Raw genomic sequence first — 23,159 nt, forward strand, 5'->3', positions numbered from 1 at the left:
TTCTTGTTTGTGGGCAGAGAAGTATGTGGATCTGAAAATAGCAGACAATATATAGCAGCCGGTGCATGCAGTCTTGGGCTCTTGGGTAAGCAAGCACCGTCCCCTCCTCCTTATGCATGCGCTCGAGTTCTGAAAGCCTTTTTACAAAACAGCAGCATGGCCAATGCAACATGCCCGGATGTGGGGTTTTACATTTTCTTTTCCGAAGCGTCCCATTGTCCCCCGATCTACTCGTGCGGGTGCAATCCGGAGGATGTTAGATATAATCTTGATGTTTTCTGTATCTGCATGTTTATTTTCTGCATGAGTTATAGTCATGTAGGGCCAATGTATTTTCATTTTACGATAAATTTTTTGATCTATTCATTTTTAATCATAACAATACAACGAATACCAGAAATAATAAAAATCATCCAGATCCGTTGGCTGGCATGTAAGTTTTGAGGAGCTGCCGAAGTGCCGCGCGCTGATGCGGACGACGACGATGTGTGGCGTGTGATGCGCGGTGCATGCAAGCTGGGCAAAGATGATTGAACCGAGTGATTCGGTCAAGGAAGTTAGTACGTAAAGATAGCATGCAGCTAAATTAGAGGAGGGCGCCGCGGCACATGCTCAGGAAGTTGGCAGTTAGTTAGCTCGTGGCCGATAGAGGCTCCCACTGGTAAACGGTCTTTTAAGACTCCCACTGATAGACAGGCTCGAGCAGTGTCAACCCCCAATAAGCGTAAATGTCCTTCGGCATAATGATGTATCTGCCCTTGAAAAGATCGAGAACAAAGATGGTGAATGGAAGGTAATAATCTCACGGGTACCCTGACTAAATACCAAGTTATACTAAAATCGTGTTGGACCATTGTCAATAAAGTTATACCCAGCCATGCTATCATAATCAAGATATTTAGTAGGTAAGAGCATCTCTTCCTCCTCGTTATGTCCAATAGGAATCTCAAAATGTCTAGCGAGGCGAGAAACATAAATACCACCATAAATAACGCCCTTCGAACGGTTAATGTGTAACCGTCAGGTGATCATAGCCCCCAAATTTAAAGTTCTATCACGCTGAGCATGGCGCAAATAGTAAGGCCAGGTGAACTGAGCGTTCACTCTCCCACCAACCAGTCAAACACCTCCCACCAAATAATGAATAATAACGCAAAATGGAAAAAAAAAAATTAAACTAGTGACCCTAGCTTCAGAAACTCCTCTCAACTCCCCCACAATTACCTCAGATATGGAATCTGAGACGTCACTAGGATGTGGCTCTATAGGGCTGCCCTAGTTCGGAATCATGCAAACTTTGCAAAATCTCTCAAATGTCATTTCTTTTGGAATATCATAGAGGTGGAATGACACAGTGGTTATATCTCTCCTAGCATGAAAGTGAAAGTTTTGCACGAAAGAATTCGTGAGGAGGAAGTCACTAGTAGAAAACAGGGGCTTTCGTCCAAACTTGATATACACATTAGTCCCGGTTGCATTACGAAACGGGACTAATGAGAGCATTAGTCCCGGTTCGAGCGGCTAAGGCGTCGGGAAGGCATTAGTCCCGGTTCATATGGGACCTTTAGTCCCGGTTGCAAACACGAACCGCGACTAAAGGGTGCGATGCCCTTTAGTCCCGGTTCATGTCACCGGGACTAAAGGGTGCGATGCCCTCTAGTCCCGGTTCCTGTCTCAAACCGGGACTAAAGATTCAAACTCTAGCCACCCCCCCCCCCCCGTATATCGCCTTTTCTCAAAAATTAAAATCCTTCGAGATGTAGTTATGTTACTACATCTACTAGTTAGGAAAATTAAAAAAACTTAAATGTGGACATGTTTTAAAAAAAGTGTTATGAAAAAGTAAAACGGCCATATCTTTTCCATACGATATCAAAAAAACGAATAATATATCAAAAAATCAACACAAAAATCCGCATCCGATTTTGGCGGCCTCCGGCCTATTTGCAAATTATTAGAATCCTCAAATTCTAAAAGGAAAAAAAGATATGCTCAAATTTCAGTTATTTTGATTTTTTTGTTAAATCTGGTCAAACTGTGGTCAAACTACGGTCAAACTACTTATTAAAAATATTAGTGTTAATAAATAATTATTTTAAGTTTTTTGACTTTTGGTCAAACTGTGGTTAAACTATGGTCAAATATGGTCAAACTATGGTCAAACTACTTATTCAAAAAATATTAGTGTTAATAAATAATTATTTTAATTTTTTAAACTTTTGGTCAAACTATGGTCAAATCTGGTCAAACTGTGGTCAAACTATGGTCAAATATGGTCAAACTGCGGTCAAACTATGGTCTAACTACTTATTCAAGAAATATTAGTGTTAATAAATAATTATTGTTAGTTTTTTTGACTTTTGGTCAAACTATGGTCAAACTGTGGTCAAACTATTTCCGAAATCTAGTCAAACTATGGTCAAATTACTTATTCAAGAAATATTAATGTTAATAAATAATTATTGTTTTTTAGAATAATAGTTTCAAAGTCAAACGGTGCTTAATGCTCAAGTTCAACTCCTAAGGGTTAATAGGATTGACAGCTTAGTATTGTCAGCAAAACAACAAGTGCAGACTTGGAAACTAGAGGGAATAGAACTCGAAAGTTAAGCGTGCTCAGGCTGGAGTAGTGAAAGGATGGGTGACCGGCCGGAAAGTTAGACGATTTGGAATGAGTAGTACATAATTGAGCAGTGATGATGGGTGATTAGAGTGGGTGATTAGAGATTGAATTGTCAAATAATTCAGAAATTTGAAAATAAGAAAAAATTCAAAAAAATCAGAAAAACAAAATTTCAAAAAAAATCCTTTACCAACCAGGACTAAAGGTGGAGCTCCAGAGAGCGGCCACGTGGAGGGCCTTTAGTCCTGGTTCGTAACACAATCGGGACTAAAGGGGGCCTTCAGTACCGACCCTTTAGTCCCGGTTTGGGAACCGAGACTAATGGGCCTTTTTATACTAGTGGGTATTGGTCACACTTATCTTCGATGAAGGGAATGATGCCGGCATTGTTTCCCAAATAATAGAAATCATCATGAATGCTCACATCCTTGAAGAATGTGTTGCATGGCCATTCGCACGACCGCACCTCGGCCGCACAAGGAAGGTTGTACTTGGGCTTCAGAGTTTCCTTATGACTCTGGCTCGAAGAACCTCTCAACCTCCACTTAAGCATTTTATTTTTCTCAGAACATTTCTGAATTTTTAGTGCCTCAAAATAAAAGTGAACAAAACTTAACAAAGTTGATAGGCACTACTCGCACAAGTGTCTATAGGCTATATCATGCATCAAAACTACTTTGGACCATACAAATTCAACATGCAAGCTCATATACTTGGTCACCAGTAGTAACAAAATTTGCAAAACATAAAGCACTAGAACAAAAACTAATTGGACCATTGGAGGAGTCACATACCAAGGAGTAATCCCCCAAAACAGTTTCGGAAATGGAGCTCCGAGCAAGGAGATCGAAAATCGCACGGGAATGAGCAAGAACATGGGTTTGATAAGAGAAGGTAAGAGAAGGCAATGGATGGCTGCAATAAGTGAGGGGGCCCTGTAGGACCCACAAGCTCACTAGGCACGCTCTATGAGCTTGTGTCTCACAGGTGCCCCCCTTCGCGGGTGTGTTTAGTGCCAATTGTTTTAAAATATTGCAGGAAACTCATACTAAATTTTCAGGACATTCTATGAACTTTTTATTGTTTGGGATATTTTTTATTGCACGGATAATTCAGAAAACAGGGTAAACATGGCATTCTACTTTATTAAACTTTAAATAACAGAGAGCAAATAGTAGGTACAGTAAGCTGTGCTTACTAAATTCATCAACCACATGTCTCTAAAAAATAATCCATTAATCAGGTTGATCAAGTCTTATTAACAAACTATTTCTGAGTAACATGAAACTGAAGAACCTTCGTATAACACTAAGTTACCTCAACGGTGATATACATCTCCCCATCAATAAGAGCTTCATATTTCTTTTTGACTGACACGAGAGGAAATTCGAAACCTTCGATAGTGATTGTCGCAATTTTTTCTACAATATTGATAGTATTCACCGAACTTTGTTTCCTCGAGAAATAAACTGTATGTTCATTACCATTGACATGAAAAGTAAGCTTGCTTTTATTGCAATTAATAACAGCCCCTGCAGTATTCAAAAAGGGTCTTCCAAGGATAATCGACATAGCGTCGACCTCGACATATCAAGTATAACAAAGTCTATTAAAATAGTAATGTTTGCAACTACAACCGGGACATCCTCGCAAATTTCAATAGGTATAGCAGTTGACTTATCAGCCATTTGCAAAGATATTTCAGTAGGTGTGAGCTTATTCAAATATAGCCTTCTATATAAAGAGAAAGGCATAACACTAACACCGGCTCGTAAATCACATAAAATAGTTTTAACATAACTTCTTTTAGTGGTGCATGGTATAGTGGGTATTCCTAGATCTCCTAACATCTTAGGTACGCCACCCTTAAAAGAATAATTTGCAAGCATGATGGAAATTTCAGCTTCAGGTATCTTTTTTTATTAGTGACAATATTTTTCATGTATTTAGCATATGGAGCCTTTTCAAAATATCAGTCAAAGGAGTACGTGAAATTACTAGTCTAAGCATTTCAACAAAGCACTCAAAGTCTTCCACATCTTTATTTTTCGAAGGTTTAGTAGGAAATGACATGGGTTTCTGAACTCATGGTCCTCTTTCTTTACCATGTTTTCTAGCAAGGAAATCACTTTTATCATATCTTTTATTCTTAGGAGGTGGGTTATCAAGATCAACAACAGGTTCTATTTCTACATCATTATCAGGTTGAGCATCAACATGAACATCATCATTATTATTATAATTATTATTAGCTGAATATTCATTACCAGATTGTGTCTCAACATCAGAAATAAAAACATCATTATAATTCTCAAAAGGTTTTTCTATCACAAGTTCACTAGAAGCATGCGAAGTTCTATCATTTTTCTTTTTCTTTTTCTTTTTCTTCTTAGATGAACTAGGCATATCGATATTAATTCTCTGATAATCTTGCTCAATTCTCTTAGGATGACCTTCAGGATACAGAGGTTCCTAAGTCATTCTACCTCCTCTAGTCATTACCCTAACAACATGATCATTCATTTTATTATTCATTTCATTAAGCAAATTGTTTTGTGACATAGCAACTTGTTCTAACTGGGTATGAACCATGGATGAATAACACTTAAACCTTTAACATCATTAGCAATTCTAAACATCAAATCACTCAAATGATCAATCATGAAAGCATTATGTTTTAATTTCTTGCTAACATACATATTACAATGTTTTTGATTAACAATGTAGTTATCAAATTCATCTAGGCATTGACTAGCAGATTTATTATAAGGAATATCACTTTCATCGAATCTAATAAGAGAATTTACCTCTACTACCTGTGTCGAGATATCGAGCCCATGCATTTCTTCAATAGGTGGTAAATTCTTAACATCTTCAGATTTAATACCCTTTACTTTCGTAGATTTCTTTGCCTCTTGCATATCTTCAGGACCGAGGAATAGAATATCTCTCGTCTTCGGAGTTGGCTTAGTTGGTGGTTCAAGAAGTGTCCAATCATCGATTTTTTTAATATATTATTCAATAGTTCTTCAGCCCGTCCAACAGTCCGTTCCCTGAAAACAGAACCAGCACAACTATCAAGGTAGTCCCTAGAAGCATCGGTTAGTCCACTATAATAGATATCAAGTATTTTTTTTCTCTTAAGAGGATGATCAGGTAAACCATTAAGCAATTGGAGAAGCCCTCCCCCCCCCCCAAGCTTGAGGGATATTCTCTTCTTCAATTTGCACAAACTTAAATATTTTTTGTAAGGCAGCTAATTTGTTATGAGCAAGAAAATATTTTTCAGAGAAGTAATATATCATATCCTGGGGACTACGCACACAACCAGGAGCAAGGGTATTAACCATTTCTTAGCATCAACCTTTAATGAGAAAGGAAACAACTTAAGAATATAGTAATAGAGATTTTTCCCTCATGAGCAAATAGGGTGGCTATATCATTTAATTTAGTAAGGTTTGCCACAACAGCTTCAATTACATATCCATGAAAAGGATCAGATTCAACCAAAGTAATTAACTCAGGATCGACAGAGAATTCATAATCCTTATCAGTAACAAAGATAGGAGAAGTAGCAAACTTAGGATCAATTTCATTCTCTCCATCATAAATTTTTATTTAAGCTTACTCGATAATTTCTTCGCATCATCTCTATCATTACAAGCAAGAAATTCTCTAGCTATCTCCTCATCCATAATATAACCATCAGGTATTTCAACTCCAGTGCGACAACTAAGCATAATAGGTTAATCATAATTTTCATTAGTTTCAGCTAGGCAGAATAGCAAGTTGTTCATCAATAAATTCTCTTGGTGGCATAGTATCATCAAGCAGAGCACTAGCATCATCACAAGTTTCATTTACAGCGGAAGTAGTATCATCGATTACTTGCTATGTATCAAAATGGATAACAGGTGGTGGTGTCGCAAGCCTACTCAAAACAAATGATGAATCAAGTGCGGAGCTAGATGGTAGTTCCTTACCTCCCCTCGTATTAGAGGGTACGATCTTAGTCTTAAGTGTCTTTCAGATTCTTATCGTGTAAAATCCCAAGTGAACTCAATATATAGAGCTATGCTCCCCGGCAACGGCACCAGAAAAATATCTTGATTACCCACAAGTATAGGGGATCATGACAATCTTTGAGGGTAGTATTTCACCCAAATTTATTGATTTGACACAAGAGGAGCCAAAAAATATTTATGATCCTTAGTAGTTGAATTGTCAATTCAAACCCACCTGGGAAATTTTACCGCTACAGCAAACTGTTTAGTAGCACAGTACTTTGATAGTTTTGATAGTAGCGGTAACAATAGCAATAGTAAGAGTAGCAGTTTGTGATGATTTCAACAACAACTGCAGAGTAACTTAGCAAAGATCAATATGAGAAAAGCTTTGGCATTGGATCAGTGATGGATATTTGTGTTGGATGACATTCATCATATAACAGCCGCAACCTAGAGCAATACACAATAGCTCCAATTCATCAATGTAATGTAGGCATGTATTCCGTATATAGTCATATGCGCTTATAATAAGAACTTGCATGCCATCTTTTGTCCTACCCTCCCATGGCAGTAGGGTCCATAGGAAAATATAAGGGATGCCTCCGTTTAATAAAGAACAGGAACAAAGCATTAGCACATGGTGAGTACACGAACTCCTCATACTACGGTAATCACCGGAAAGAACCTCAATTGCTGTCATCTTGGGGTATGCGGATCATAACACGTAATAGGTGCATACAACTTGCAAGATAGGATCAAGAACTCAAATATATTCATCAAAACATAAATGTTTCAGATCTGAAATCATGGCACTCGGGCCCTATTGACAAGCATTAAGCATAGCAAAGCCATAGCAACATCAATCTCAGAACATAGTGGATACTAGGGATCAAGCCCTAACAAATTGATTCAATTACATGATAAATCTCATCCAACCCATCACCGTCCAGCAAGCTACGAAGGAATTACTCACTCCCGATGGTGAGTATCATGGAATTGTTGATGGAGGATGATTGATGATGACGACGGCGCCGAATCCCCCTCTCCGGAGCCCAGAACGGACTCCAAATCAGTCCTCCCGATGAAGAACATGAGGTGGCGGCGGCTCCATATTGTAAAACATGATGAAACTTTCTCTCTGATTTTTTTATCTGCGAAACCGTATTTATGGAGTTGGAATTAGGGCAATCGGAGGGTCGAGGGACCCACAAGCTCACAGGGCGCGCCCCTGAGCTTGTGGCTCCTGGGTGCCCCTCTCCAGTAGTTCTCTTCACAAATATTTTTTATATATTCTGGAAATATTCTCCGTAAATTTCCATCTCAATCCGAGAACTTCTATTTCTGCAAAAAAAAACACCATGGCAACTCTGCTAAAAACAACGTCGGTTCAGTTTAGTTTCATTTAAATCATGCAAATTAGAGTTCAAAACAACAACAAAAGTGTTTGAAAAAGTAGATACGTTTGGGACGTATCATACTCTGATGTGTAGGCTCGGCTTTTACTCCAAGATGGTGACGTGCTTGGTCTGCGTAGGAGGACATTGGGCCATGGACTTGGCCCACCCTGAGACTACTCGGCCTTGTTCGTCCTCCTTGACCATCAGGGCACACGGCTTATATACTGTGTAAGTCGAGTGCTATCTCATGGCAAACGGCTTATTAAAGCCGAGTGCTACCCTGCGGCACACGGCTTATAGGATGCTCCGTGACGGTGCCGTCAGCCACCTCCGTTGTCGACACGTGGCAGATGTGTTTGCCGAATGCCTGCTGGAAGCCGAGTGCTTTTGCCTGTAGATACCTTGTGCTCCCTATAAGCCTAGGGCTTTTTTGCTACACTCGGCTTATAGATGGCTATAAGCCGAGTCCTTCGTATTTGCCATGTGTTTTTTTTTTTTTTTGCCTAGACACGGCGTAGAGGCATATAAGCCGAGTATCCGAAAAAAAGCTCTTGGCTTATAGCCTAACACACGGGAAAACAGGATTTTTCTGTAGTGAGGCAATTACTAAAAAGAAAAAGGATACATCTAGACGGCACAATATAGCTATACTGCAAGGTCCAGATAAATCAAGTGTTCTCGCGCTATACGTACCTAGAAATTTAAATAACTACTGGGCGCACCACATGCAGATTCATCACCTGCTGCAGCAGCAGCAGCAGCAGCAGCGATCGTTATGAGACGACGTTGCATTCCTTGACCATACCCGTCAGCACATTATTATTATCTCAACGGATGAGGAGGATCCATGTGTGAGTCGCTCCTTGACCAGACGTCTGCGAGCTTCATCCACCTGGGATCTCCTCGGGTCAATGGCATCGCATTGCTCACATGGGTGTACACCATACATCTCGATTCTCTTCAATCCCGCAGCTCGCTCCATGACTAGCCTTATGTAGTTTGTCACTTTGTCTTTCTCCTCGAACCCGGACATCAACAGCGACTTCAAGTTCAGGTGCTTCAAATTCTTGGATGGGTCCCACACAACATTGGTCTTCTCGGCGCTGTCCTCGACCGTTCCGACACATGCATACCGATCTCGGGACAACTTCATGCATGGATGATTGACATACAAAGTAAACAATACATGGTACAATTAAACTCGCAACCAACCCATGCATGCAGGAAAGCATATATATAGCAACAATTGCAGTTAAACATCTTTGCCATTTAAAATTTTGCAAGAAGATCAATACTACCATCTAGGTAAGTTTAGGCCCCTCCAAAGCTTTTGAAAAATGTGCATGAACTAAATCCTGCATGTAAGTGATGCACATGAATATGCTTCAGCGCAGGTGCAGCTTCAAGGATAAACAGGGTCCAGCTCACATCACACTCGGGAAAGATGGATAAAAGTTCCACACACGTCAGGTTTTTTAACATAGCAGTGAGATGCTTTGGACGTTCTGGCTTAATCCAAATCTGCAGCAAGAAGAAGAACACAGTAGACAGCTAACACTTAGTAGAGAAGAAGAAGAATGCACAATATTTAGAAGCATGCGAAACTCGTGCAATGAATAGAAATTAACTAACCATTTGGCAGCAAAAATTAATAGTGAGTTTAGACAGGTTTGTGGCACTCCTTGACAGGCACTCGCTCAGCAAGAATGGCGCCTGCCACGTCATGGAATGACAACTGAAGGTCACATCGCGAAGGTCTGGAACGTAGCCGAAGCTCACAGGAGGGTTCCCCCAGTGCCATGATTCGCACGACACTTGCCTGAGCTTGGGGACAGCGACAAGCTCGACCCGCGTGCAAACAACGCGGAACAAGTCGAGCACCTGGAGCCCAGAACACGGCGTGTCGATCTTGACCGTGGAGTGCTCGTCGTCTACTATGCAGTATCTAAGGGTAAGGTGCTTGAGCTTGTCGCAAGACATAATGATCTCGGCCACGTCGGTGTCTCCCAACATGAGTTGCGTGAGAGTTAGCACGGTGAGCCACCGGAAGGCAACCGGGCAGGCACGGGAGAAGGACATGAACTGCCGCGCGGACTCGGTAGGCACCCCGCCAGGGAGTTCCTTGCGTGGCGAGCGTATGTAAAATTCAAGACATTCAGTCTCGCCGCGGGCGACGACGTCCTCGACAGCGCGGCCTATGAAGCTCAGGTGATGAGGGTCCGACTCAGGGAAGAAGTCGAGCAGGAGGGTCTTGATGGCGCGCTTGCACTCGGCGGGAGCCGGAGGAGATAGTAGCCTGCACATCGCTGCCGTGAACGCCTCCATGGTCGCGACCGGATCAGTCGCTCCGCCGAAGTGGCGGACGTCGAGGTGCAGGCGCGAGAGCCGGTGGGGGAGGTGCCGCCACCGCGTGGAGACTGCGCTGGCGCGGACCGCGTCGCGCAGGTCGAGGCGCTCGAGGATTCCGAGGAGGATGTCGTCGGTGAGCGCGTTGATTCTGTCCTCGTCTGGGTCGTCGATGTTGAACTTGTCCGGCGGCGGTGGCGGCGGCGACGAGATTCGGAGGCCGGTTGAAACCTTGGTTAGAAGCAGAACCAATCGCTTGTATGCGGCCCGGAGCCGTAGGCGCGGCTCCTCCGGCGCTCCGCTCCACACGTCCAGCGTCCCGCCCGTGGATCTGGACGGAACGGAGGAAGCCACCTCCGTCGGGCGGCCAGGTCGGTGCGTCTGACTGTCCCTCCTAGATTCCCCTCCGGCCGGCCGGGGCGCTGCCGCTAGTCGCCCTTTGATCCACCTCCGTCGCGGGGCCAGGTCTAACATCTCACAAATATTTTCTTGTTTGTGGCAGAGAAATATGTGGATCTGAAAATAGCAGACAATATATAACAGCCGGTGCATGCAGTCTTGGGCTCTTGGGTAAGCAAGCACCAAGGATTTTGCATGTCCACTCCTCTTTATGCATGCGCTCGAGTTCTGAAAGCCATGCCCGGATGCAACAGCAGCCTCCGTGTTGAGTATATATTTTGTATTGCACGTGTATTGAAGTTGTGGCTCATCTTCTAATCTTGTATAGTTGAGATAAAGGTCTTCCTTTGTATTATATATGCGTGCACCAACATCCCAATCAATACATCGTATTGCAAATCATCTGTCTACATAGTATCATCTTTTTCGGTCTAACCTAGGGTAGCCACCGCCGCCGCCGCCGCCCGCCCACCTCCTCGCTTCCGCCTCCCGCCCGCTAGCTTCTACCTCCCACGCCCGTGCCGTTCGCTAGCTTGTTGATCCCGCTGGCTGCTACCTCCGCACGCCAAGACACGTTCAAGTCGCCTGTTCTCGTGTGCGTGTCTTGCATAGCTAGCAAATCCATCAAGTCAAGGCTAGCTATCTTTGCTAGTCAACTACGTCTCGCCGAATTGTTTCTGATGCGCCTGGTTAGCTCCGGCTGCTGCGTACCCGCGCGCCGTCAGCCGCGTTCCGTGCTACCGCAAGTCGCTCCGCGCTCGCATCTCCCTGCAGCTGCCATCGCCGCCGCGCCGCGCCTCCTCGCGCGCGCCGTCACCGCCGCCACTCCCTACTGCCGCCGCCGCCGCGCCGTAGCTTGCCACCGCCGCCACGCAGCGCCTCCCTGCGCGCGCCGCCGCCGCCGCTTCTCACCTACCGTGCCGATGCCGCCCCGTCGCGCCACCACCCTAACCCGACGCGCCGCCGCCGCCGCGCTCCCGCGTCCGCCACCGCCCCCTTCCTCTTCCCGCCGCTTCTAACGCCTTCCATGAACTCTTCGGGCTGCTTCACCATCTGCGGTGGACCCGCTCCACCGGCCGCGCCGATCCAGTCGCGTCCTCCCGCACCCGCCGGTTGTTACCGTTGTCGCCACCAGCGCCTCCCCCGCAGCACCCGCAAGGGGGATGGGGCCGACGCAACCGGCGTGGCGGCGGTCACCACCGCCTGCAGCAGCAGCGGGCCCAAGACACCGGGGAGGCGCCGCACTACCAGCAGGCTCTTCCCGCTGGCCACCAGGCGTTCATCGGCGGCCCTTCCAGCCGACTGGCGCCGGCTACGGCGCCCTCCTTGCGCCGCCGCCCCTCAGTGGTTATGGCCGACCCGTCCCGGCGTCGCCCTACGGGGGCCTTCCGCCGCCGCCGGTACCTGTGCCATGGGACCCCACCCTCCTCGCCGCCCAGCACTCCGCGCCGTCGTTGAGTAGCTCTGTCGGTGGAGGCGACTGGTACATGGACTCAGGTGCTACTGCGCACATGGCAGCTCATCCCGGTAACCTAACCTCCTCCACTCCCGTTCACACACCCACTCGTATCACTGTCGGCAACGGCTCCTCCTTACCTATTACTCATATCAATAGCACTAGCTTTCCCTCCACTTCCACACCCATCGCTATGTCTAATGTTCTTGTTTCACCTGATTTAGTCACAAACCTAGTTTCAGTTCGTCGTCTTACTCGTGAGAACCCCCTTACTGTTGAATTTGACGGTGTTGGCTTTTTTGTGAAAGACGCCCGTACCCGGATGGTCCTTCACCGATGTGACAGTCCCGATGAGCTCTACCCAGTGCAAGCCGGCGCCTCCACCCCCACACCCGTCGCCCTTGCCGCCGGCATTGACCTTTGGCACGCTCGCTTGGGTCACCCCAACCACACCGTCTTATGTCAAATTCTTAGGAGTTTCTCTTTCTCATGTGATAAGCTCGACGAGCACTATTGTGAGGCTTGTCGCTTAGGCAAGCACGTTCGTCTTTCCTTTATTGCGTCTTCTTCAGTTTCCACTTTTCCGTTTCAATTACTTCATAGTGATGTTTGGACATCAACTGTTGCGAGTAACACGGGCTATCTTTACTACTTGGTGCTTTTAGATGATTACTCTCATTATGTGTGGACTTTTCCCCTTCGTTGTAAATCCGATGCTTTAGCCACACTCACCACCTTTTACTCCTATGTCACCACCCAGTTTGGTCGCCCCATACTCGCACTCCAAACTGATAACGGAAAAGAGTTTGACAACGTCGCTCTTTGCTCACTTCTCGCCTCTCACGGCACCACCTTCCGTCTGACTTGCCCTTACACTTCACAGCAGAACGGCCGCGCCGAGCACATTCTCCGCACACTTAGTGACTGCGTTCGCACGTTGCTCTTCACGCTAACGTGCCCGCTCGGTTCTGGCCCGATGCCCTCGCCACCGCCTCTCTCTTAGTCAACATTCATCTGTGTCGTCCCCGGTGGAACTACGCCCCTCACCACCTTATTTTCGGTACACCACCGTCCTATGATGGCCTTCGCATCTTTGGTTGTCTCTGTTATCCTAGCACCACGTTCACCACGCCACACAAGCTTGCACCCCGCTCCGTGTCATGCATCTTCCTTGGCTACCCTCCTAACACCAAAGGTTACCGGTGCTATGATCATGTCACTCATCGTGTGTACTTCGTCGAGATGGTGTTTCCTTTTTTTCAGGTTCCTCCGGCCACGGCTCCTTCGGCTCCGGCCCCCGCACCCCCCGGCGGCCCCTCCCCCGGCCCGGCGCCTTCTGCCTCCCCCTCCCGGGTTCTCGACTCCCTCACCCAAGGTTGAGTCCGACCGGGCCCCCGGGTCCCCGGCTCCCTCGCCCGAGGTCGAGCCCACGGGCACCCCACCCGCCACCCCGGCCGGCGCCGCTACTCCTGCGACGGGCTCGACCTCGACCTCGCCTGTCGCCTCCTCCGCGGCTGGCTCGGCTGGCACCGTCGCGGCCTCTGACGCCATGGCCCCCGCCCCTGACACCACGGCCCCCACCGCCGCGGGCGCCCCTGTTGTGGCCGTGGCCCCGTCGCCGATGTGGCCCCTGCTGCCGCGGCACCCGCCGCCCTCGCCGGCCCGGTCACCCGTGCCTGTGCAGGAGTGCATCGGCCGAGCACGCGCTATTCCTCTGACGAGTATGCGTGTGCTGCCTCGACATCGACGCTATCACCCATCCCCACCTCCGCTCGTGCCGCCCTTCGGGATCCCCATTGGCTGGCTGCGATGCAGGAGGAGTTCGACGCCCTGCAGCGCAACCGCATGTGGCAGCTTGTTCCGCGCCCCCCTCGTGCCAACATCATCTCTGGCAAGTGGGTGTTTCGCCACAAGACTCGCCCGGACGGTTCTCTCGAGCGTTACAAGGCTCGATGGGTGGTTCGTGGCTTTCGGCAACGCGCGGGTGTGGACTTCACCGACACCTTCGCCCCAGTTGTGAAACCGGGCACGATCCGCGCCGTCCTTCAGCTGGACGTCTCGCGCTCCTGGCCTGTGCATCAGTTGGATGTTTCCAACGCCTTCTTGCACGGTCATCTCGCCGAGCAGGTGTTCTGTGAGCAGCCTACTGGTTTCGTCGACGCCGAGCACCCCGACTTCGTGTTCTTGCTCTCCCGCTCTCTTTGCGGGTTGAAGCAGGCGCCTCGGGCTTGGTACCAGCGTATCGCAGCCTTCCTGCAGTCTTTGGGCTTTCGGTCCACTCGCTCCGATGCCTCACTCTTTGTGTATCATCAGGGAGCTGACATTGCATATCTGCTGCTCTACGTCGACGACATCATCCTCACGGCGTCCACCCCCGGTCTCCTTCAGCGGCTGACTGCTCGTCTTCGTGATGAGTTCGCCCTCAAGGACTTGGGGGCCCTGCACTACTTTCTCGGCATCGAGGTGATCCGCCGGGCTGACGGTTTCTTTCTGCATCAGTAGAAGTACGCCCACGAGCTCCTTGAGCGTGTCGGTATGCTTAATTGCAAGCCGGCGCCTACCCCCGTCGACACGAAGGCGAAGGTCTCTACTCTGGAGGGGTCTCTCGCATCTGATGGAGCGTTTTATCGCTCTATCATTGGTGCTTTACAGTACTTGACGTTGACTCGCCCCGACCTGCAGTACGCTGTTCAGCAGGTGTGCCTCCATACGCACGCCCCGCGTGACCTCACTGGACTTTGGTGAAGCGTATTCTCCGTTACATACGCGGCACCATGTCCTTGGGACTCACCCTGACGGCCTCCGCCTCCACCGACCTCGTGGCCTACTCGGATGCTGAGTGGGCTGGCTGCCCCGACACGCGACGCTCTACGTCAGGCTACTGCGTCTACCTTGGGCCCTCGTTGATCTCTTGGTCATCGAAGCGGCAGCCCACGGTCTCCCGCTCCAGCGCTGAGGCAGAGTATCGCGCCGTGGCTAATGCCGTGGCCGAGTGCTCTTGGATATTTCAGCTGCTTCAGGAGTTGCTTTGTGATGTTCACAAGGCCACTCTTGTCTACTGCGACAACGTCAGCGCGGTCTACCTCTCCGCCAACCCGGTGCACCATCGATGGACGAAGCATATTGAGCTCGATATTCACTTCGTGCGCGAGCAGGTTGCCCTAGGTCGTGTTTGGGTTCTCCACGTGCCGACGACGCAATAGTTTGCTGATGTGATGACTAAGGGATTGCCTACTCCCGTCTTCGAGGAGTTTCGGTCCAGTCTTTGTGTCTCCAGCGACGCTTCGACTGCGGGGGGTGTTGAGTATATATTTTGTATTGCACGTGTATTGGAGTTGTGGCCCACCTCCTAGTTTTATATAGTTGAGGTAGAGGCCTTCCCTTGTATTATATATGCGTGCACCAGCATCCTGATCAATACATCGTATTGCAAATCATCTGTCTACACTCCAAATGATATCATGCAAGTTTCAATTGGCAACCAAGGGGATGGACAGCTACATCACACGGCACTAAACGAGAAGAATCAGTTCTCAGTCAAGTCAGCTTATATCATCTGTGTATGACTATGAAACGAGCGAAGATCGGACGACCGGAGGCTTCCTAGCATCGACAGTCAACAAAGGAATGGCTGGCTCTTTTGGGACACCCATGCACTGAACAAGGCTAAGGTCCACAACAGATGGCGTATGACGTGGAATGGGCTAGTGGTCGATTGGCGCTCAACTTCATCATCGACGAATCAAGCCGAGTGTGTTTTGTGCTGCATGCGGATGCGAGGAGACGATTTGTCACAGGTTTTGGGCGTGTCCTCAGACTCCTCACTCTGTCCTTTTTTCTGGAAAGTCGGGTGCTCCGAGAAGGGAGCTCCGGTGGCGATCCCACCGACAACCATTTGCTCCCATCTGTGGCATGGCTTGCGAAAAGTCTGAAGGAGTAAAGAGCAACAATGGTCCAGGGGCTACATGGTGTATGGCTGGCAAGGAATGATACCAAGGAGGGGAAAAGAGTTGCAGAGCCACATGTGATTGCAGATTCTGTTGTCGCTAGCTACATTGATGAATGGAATGTTGTGCAGGAACCGAGGATCAACATCTCCACTCACTACCGGAATCGCCCCCTATGCCGACAGCCAGGGCCGTCGGCATAGCCCTGAGTCCCGTCGGGATAGACCTATGCCGACGGCCCCCGTCGGCATAGGGCCGTCGACAACATATGCGTCGGCACAGCCAGGGAGGCCGCCGGCATAGAAAAGCCGTCGGCATATATGCTACGCCGACGGGGGCCATACATCTATGCCGACGGCCCCGGCCGTCGGCAACAATCACGCCTAACGGCGGCCACCGTTAAGTCAGGCCAGCCGCAGGACGCCACATGGCACCCCTATGCCGACGGCCTGGCCGTCGGCTTAGTCAAAACGTACGCCGACGGCCAGGCCGCCGGCATAGGTGTGCCACAGAGCTCCCAGTTGCTGACGCGTGGCACCCTATGCCGACGGCATAGCCGTCGGCTTAGTTTAAAAGCTATGCCGACGGCTATGCCGTCGGCATAGGTGCCATGCGTCAGCAATTGGGAGCTCACGCCAGTCCTATGCCGACGGCATAGCCGTCGGCATAGTTTGCTTCTGATTTTTTTTCTTTTTTCTGTTTGTTTTCAAATCAGTTCAATTCAAATAACAGCACATATATAACAGCACATATCAGCAGCACATATCAAAGAACGTAAGCATAAGCATCATCACACACACAAGTCTCTAAATGATCATCATCACAACCAACATAAGCATAAGCATATAGAAAAGCACCACACACAAGTCTCTAAATGATCATCACCACACACAAGTCATCTCAAGCATCATCACCACACACTAGGCTTAAGCGCCAGGACGTCGAGCACCGCGGAGGTCGTCACCGCCAAGACCGCCGAAGCCCAGGTCGTCACTGCTAGCGGCAGCGCTACCGCCAATACCGCCTCCACCTCCGCCTCCGTGGATCGGAGTGGTCGGGCTCCGTGTCTCCGGAGTGCTGCGAAGACCACCGCCAACGGTAGATTCACCTGTTCCCTGCATGTTGAAAAGACATATTAACGGGATATATGACTGTGTTGAAAGGCATGACATTCTTTGGGTGAATAGATTGGGGATGAACTAACCGGCGAGGGGCCAGCGTTCTGTGCCACAAACTCCTCAAAGGTCAGCAGCACTGGTTGTGCTGGAGGGCATTGTGCTGGCTGCAACTGAGGACACCTGCCGGCCGCCATTTCCTGAAAAGCCTGCTCCAGCTGGCGATCCCTCTGCACTTGGTGTTCATGAAGTCTCTGATGCCACGCCATGGTCTCCTGGCGTGTGTACTCCAGGTAGGCCTACGGTATGACATGATGGAACTCATAAAACTACTAGATGCGGAAAATAAAGTGAGCAATGAAGATAAGAGGGAAAATACTTACAGATTGTTGCTCCTGAAAGAGGGACTGTGCACTGGTCACTGGCTGGCTCGTGCGCTGGCTCAGGCTCGGGTCGATCCGACGGAGCTGTGTGTAGGAGATAGTCGGAGTGACCACAGCATCGAGAACCGCCTCCCGACTGTGCTCCTTGGGCCCCATGATCACCACCGCCCTCTTGTCCAGATCCGCCGCAATGGGGTCAGGTGTGTCCGGATGTAACTTCAGATATGCTTCGGAGTAGGCCTTCTTCCTCCCCACGGTCTTCTTGCCGTAGTACTTGGGCTCGCCAGGCTTGGGGTCCTTCCGCGTATGGGCGATCTCCCACGCCTGCATGTGTGAGAGCGGCCGCTTCAGTTTCTCCTCCTGCACCACCAAACAGATGTTAGTCATACATAAGAAAGTGATGGTAAATAGAAGAAGAAGAATGTTTAATGGGGTTAGTCATACATTAACTGCCTTGTGGAGATAGTGGTTTCGGTTTCCCTGAGCATGTACGCCCTCCTTCCCTCGGTTAGCCTTATTTTTGATTCTCATAGCCGCCCAGGCTCCAGCCTCATCACACCAAAGATCCACCAATGCTGCCCAGGACTCGTCTATTCCATAACACCAATTTGGACACACCTATATAATAAAAGCATAATTGTCAACATGAAACGGTGAAATGTACCACATGGTAATGAAAGCATAATGAAAAATCTTTTATACTTACCGCCAAGTACTCGGGCCTCTCCAAGGTAATGCACATCCTCCGCGCTTCTTCCTTGGTCATCTTCACACCAAGAACGTCGTGGTAGTATGTCGAGATGGCCACATAGCACACCTCGTACTGCATCTGGCGGGCCTTCTTCTTGCATTGGCGCAGCACGATCTGGTCCGCTCTAGCCCTGTGCTCCGGAAGAACTCGATAGAATTTCTACAATCATGCATGAAACAAGAATGGAAGAAGCCATGAGTTAAATCATTCATGAAACTAGAATGGACTTGTGCTTCTGAAGAGAACTCACCCAGAAAGTAGTGATCACGGCCTTCGCATGGGTCTCATGGTCCGCGTGGAGGGCCGCTTCCCAGTGGTCCCAGCTCGTGGCCAAAACCCGACGGTCCGGCTGCCTGACTGGATCCGGACAGTACAACCCCGGCCAGTATAACTTCAGCAAGACGGTGATGAGGCCGTTGGGAATACGGACCCCTTTAGAATATATCCAGTTGCTGCAAAAGAATGAACTATTAGCATGTGACAAGCAAAATAAATAACAACCGGAATAAGCATGTGACAAGCAAAATAATGAACCACTTACTCTTTTCCCGTGGGCTCAATGAGCCACTTCTGCTCCTCAGTAGCAGGAACCTGCTTTGGTAGCTTTGTGTTGCCACGCAGCCATCCCTTGTTGTCAACCCCCTTCCCGTCACCACCATCATCCCCGCCACCACCCCCCTCCTCGCCTGCCCCCCCTCCCCAACCTCCTCCTCCTCCTCGCGTGCCTCCTCCTCCTCCACCTCCTCCTCCTCCTCCTCCTCCTCCTCCTCCTCCCTAGAGTGTACCTCACTAGAGGAGGGTACCTCACTAGAGGAGGGCCTCGAAGACAACACCCCTAAGTCGGTGAGGGTGCGCTCTTTCTGGTCGCGACCCCCTGTAGTGGCTCTCCCCCCAGCACCTCATCCTCTAGAGGCTCTCCTCCCGCCCCTCCTCCTCTAGGGGCACCTCTCCCTCGACCTCCCTGTGAGGAGTCATCGTCAAGTAGCCGAGGGGGAGGATTACGTGCTCGACCACTCCGACTAGGCAGGCCGACGACCTTGCGTAGGAAACCCACGCCGTCGGCCTTCCCCTTACCCATGTTCCACGAACCTGCATTGAAAAGAGAAAAAGCAATTAGTAAATTAATGAAATGAAGAAAAAGGCATGATAATAAACACATTAATAAAAATGCATAAAAAGGCATATTCCTAAACTATAGAAAAAAAGACTTGAAACGTACATCTGCTAGAACCCATATGAATCATCACTGTTGTAACCTCTTTCTCGGTCCATCTCATCATCACTATCAATCATATCATCTTCGTTGTCCGAAGGAGGTGGAGGCTCTTCCTCGTTGTCAGCGTCTTCGTTTAACTTTTCTAGCATAAGTATGTCATTTTCATTGACAATGGTCTCACCATCATTCCGTGCATCATCGACGTTTGGGTCCACATCATCATCACCCAATGGTCTAGCGTCATCGTTTCTAACCACATCATCATCATCATCATCAGGTTGCTCTTGATAGAACACTCCCTCGTATGTCATGGGGTTAATGTTGTAGTAATCGTCTTCATTCGGGTCTGGTAGCTTACCATGTGGCGACACCTTGAACACAACTTCCCAACCCTTTAGATACACTTTCTGGCATGGGTAAGGCAGATAATATACTTGTGTAGCTTGGGTAGCCGCAATGAAGAGATCGGCTCCAGCATAGACGGTTGATGGTTTAACTTCGACCAAACCAATGGAAGGCGTATGTTTTACCCCCTCCCGCGGATCGAACCATCGGCATTTGAACACAGGCAGACTTAGGGTCTCACGCCCCTGGCGGAATTTAACCTCGTATATATTTTGTACCCTTCCGTAGTAGTCTACTGAATTTTGACCGGGGGTGTACACTCCAGTATTTATAGTTTTGGGATCGGGGCGGCTGTTTTGGTGCTCCTCTGTATGGAAGCGATACCCATTCACATCATACTTTTTACATGTCATGACGGCAGGGTCAAAACCCATGGAAACCCATCTCAATTCATCATCCATAGATATGTTCGGATCTTTTCCCTACAAGTATAATGGAAATTGTTGCATGCATTAGTTCGGTTAACTAATAAATGTTGAAGTAGGTATTTAATAGGGGAGTGTGGAAAATTACTTTCTCCATGAACCAAGCAACAAAAATTTTACGTCCAGGGTTTCCATGACGGAGAAGAGTAAGTGCCTCCGCCTCAGTAGAAGGATTCACTCCTGTCCATTCCTCTTGAACGAAATCACTAAGAAAAGATAAGCGGTGTTAGACCGGGACTAAGTGAACATGAAACATGATGATGTGGAAGACATAAAGGAATGGTGTAGTGGTATTACCTCATCCACACTTCCTCAACTTCCTTGATGTTGTGCAAGATATAGAACATGAGGTCCTCCCACTCTTGTCGTGGCATGTTATAAGATTTCGAGGCCCCAGCCCTTCCACCTTGCGCGTTGAATAGATCGAGCCTGGGTTGATACTTGGGCTCTTCTATATTGTATCGAGGCACCTTGCTATGCAGATGGGGAACGTGGTCTGGATAGTATGATGTCCTGAGGTCTGACACCTCCTCTAGGATAACTGCCTCAGCTATGGAAGCTTCAATCTTAGCTTTGTTTCCACATTTCCGTCGGAGATGCTTGTTCTGCCTCTCAGGGCCGTACTGCCAGTGATTTTGCACAGGGCCCCCCAATAATACCTCGTTCGCGAGGTGCAGAATGAGATGTGTCATCGGAGTAAAGAAGCCTGGCGGAAAGATCTTCTCTAGCTTGACTATCAACTCCGGTGCCTTCTTATGCAATTTTTCAATCACCTCTTTACTTACTTCTTTAGCACAGAGCGTGCGGAAGAAATGGCTAAGCTCGGCAAGCACTCGCCAGACATGCTCGGGGACATAGCCTCGAACCATCACCGGCATTATCCGCTCAATCCATACATGGTAGTCATGACTCTTCAGGCCGGTCACTTTGCCCGTTGAAAGATTGACTCCCTTACTTATATTCGATGCATAACCATCGGTGAACTTCAAAATTTGTTTCAGCCAGATAAGTACTTCTTTTTTTCTGGCGGTTTAAGGACAAAGTCAGCATCTGGCTTGAACCGGTTTTTTCGACCGCCTGTGGGAGGCTTCATGTTCAGGCGTGGTCTATCACAAATTCTCTGTTGATCGGCTCTAGCTTTTACATTATCCTTCGTCTTATCAGGAATGTTGAGGATCGTGTGGAAAAGGGACTCTGCCACATTCTTTTCGGTGTGCATCACATCAATATTGTAAGGAAGTTTGAGGTCCTTGAAATAGGGAAGCTGCGAGAAGGGGGTAATGTGAGTCCAGTTGTGCGTCTCACCATATCCCTCGAAGCCTTTGGCTTTGGCTTTGCCTTTGCCTTTGACTTTAGGCTTGAGAGCTTTTAGCTGAGCAAGAACATCTGCCCCCGAAAATGTTGGAATCTCGGTTACTTCATGAACAACCCGGCCTTTCGTGAAGTTCTTCTTGTCTTCCCTGTCTAGATGGTCTGGAGGGAGGAACTGTCGATGCAGGTCAAAGGCTACATACTTGCCACCCTTACTCGGCCAAATCATTCGTAGAGCCTGCATGCACACTGGGCATGTCATCTTACCACTTGTACACCATCCGCAGAATAGAGCATAGCCGGGAAAGTCATGCATGCAATAGTGCAACCAAACTTTCATCAAGAAATTTCTCTGCAGATCCCGGTCGTATGTCAACCTCGGAAAGTACCAAGAATGGTGCAAAGCATCCACAAGCGGCAGCATAAACACACCCAATTGCTTCCTCAGGTATTCAGGCCCCGGAATGATGAGCGACAAGAACATGGTCTTCCGTTGCATTAGGGCACCGGGAGGAAGATTGAGCGGAATTACAAACACAGGCCAGCAGCTGTATGGATTGGACGACATACCATATGGATTCAACCCATCACCTGATATGGCTATTCTGACATTCCCAGCCTCGGCTGCTTCCTCGGGGTATTCTTCATCGAATGACTTCCATGCTTCCCCTCCCGATGGATGTACGATTTTTTTTGGATTGTACCTTATACCTTCCTTGTGCCACTTCATCATTTTGGCAGACTCCTTCGTGATGAAAAGGCGTTACAGTCTTTTTATAAAATCAAGATACCGAAGAACCTTAACGGGGATGGTTAGCTGCTTTTTCTCACCATCCTCACCGACCACCTCAATGTACCGAGACGAACCGCACTTCCTACAGTACTTGTCATCCGCATACTCGTGCCTAAACAAAAGGCAATTCTTCGGGCAAACATCTATTTTCTCATAATCCATAGAGAGTGCCTTCATGATTTTCTTTGTATTGTACATGCTTTTCGGCAGTTCATGACCCTCAGGGAGGCTGTTAGCCCATACTCCCAGGAATGCTTCGAAGCATTTCTGGCTACAGCCGTACTCAGCCTTGACTACAATCAGTTGCGAGATGGCATCCAGCTGAGATATTTTCGCACCCGCATAAAGAGGTTTCTTCGACGAGGCCAAGACCTCCAAGAAGGCCTTTGCGGTTGCCTCCGGCTCCTCCGGTTCATTCTCTGAAGGTGTCGCATTTGCCGTTTCTGCAACAATGACATCATCTAGCATGTCCCTGACCCCGTCATCCTCATATCCATCGATGCGTTGTCGCATCACCTCCTCTCTACCACGGTCCTGCTCGGCTATGTTTATCGGCGGCATGTCAAAGTTTGGCATATATCCGTG

The 23,159-nt window shown here is 48.3% G+C and overlaps 1 protein-coding gene across 1 annotated transcript; it reads right to left on the reverse strand.

The window, feature by feature from the left end:
• Nucleotides 1–9,338: 9,338 nt before the first annotated feature.
• Nucleotides 9,339–10,885, reverse strand: LOC123117799 (uncharacterized). Its single transcript, XM_044538473.1, has 2 exons — nt 9,660–10,885; nt 9,339–9,548 (listed from the first exon to the last, which is right to left on the reverse strand). The coding sequence occupies exons 1-2, from the start codon at nt 10,845–10,847 to the stop codon at nt 9,339–9,341; spliced, it is 1,398 nt and encodes a 465-aa protein (XP_044394408.1). The 5' UTR covers nt 10,848–10,885.
• Nucleotides 10,886–23,159: the final 12,274 nt, after the last annotated feature.

This window comes from Triticum aestivum, chromosome 5B (genome assembly GCF_018294505.1).
Source record: "Triticum aestivum cultivar Chinese Spring chromosome 5B, IWGSC CS RefSeq v2.1, whole genome shotgun sequence".
Classification (NCBI taxonomy): Eukaryota; Viridiplantae; Streptophyta; class Magnoliopsida; order Poales; family Poaceae; genus Triticum; species Triticum aestivum.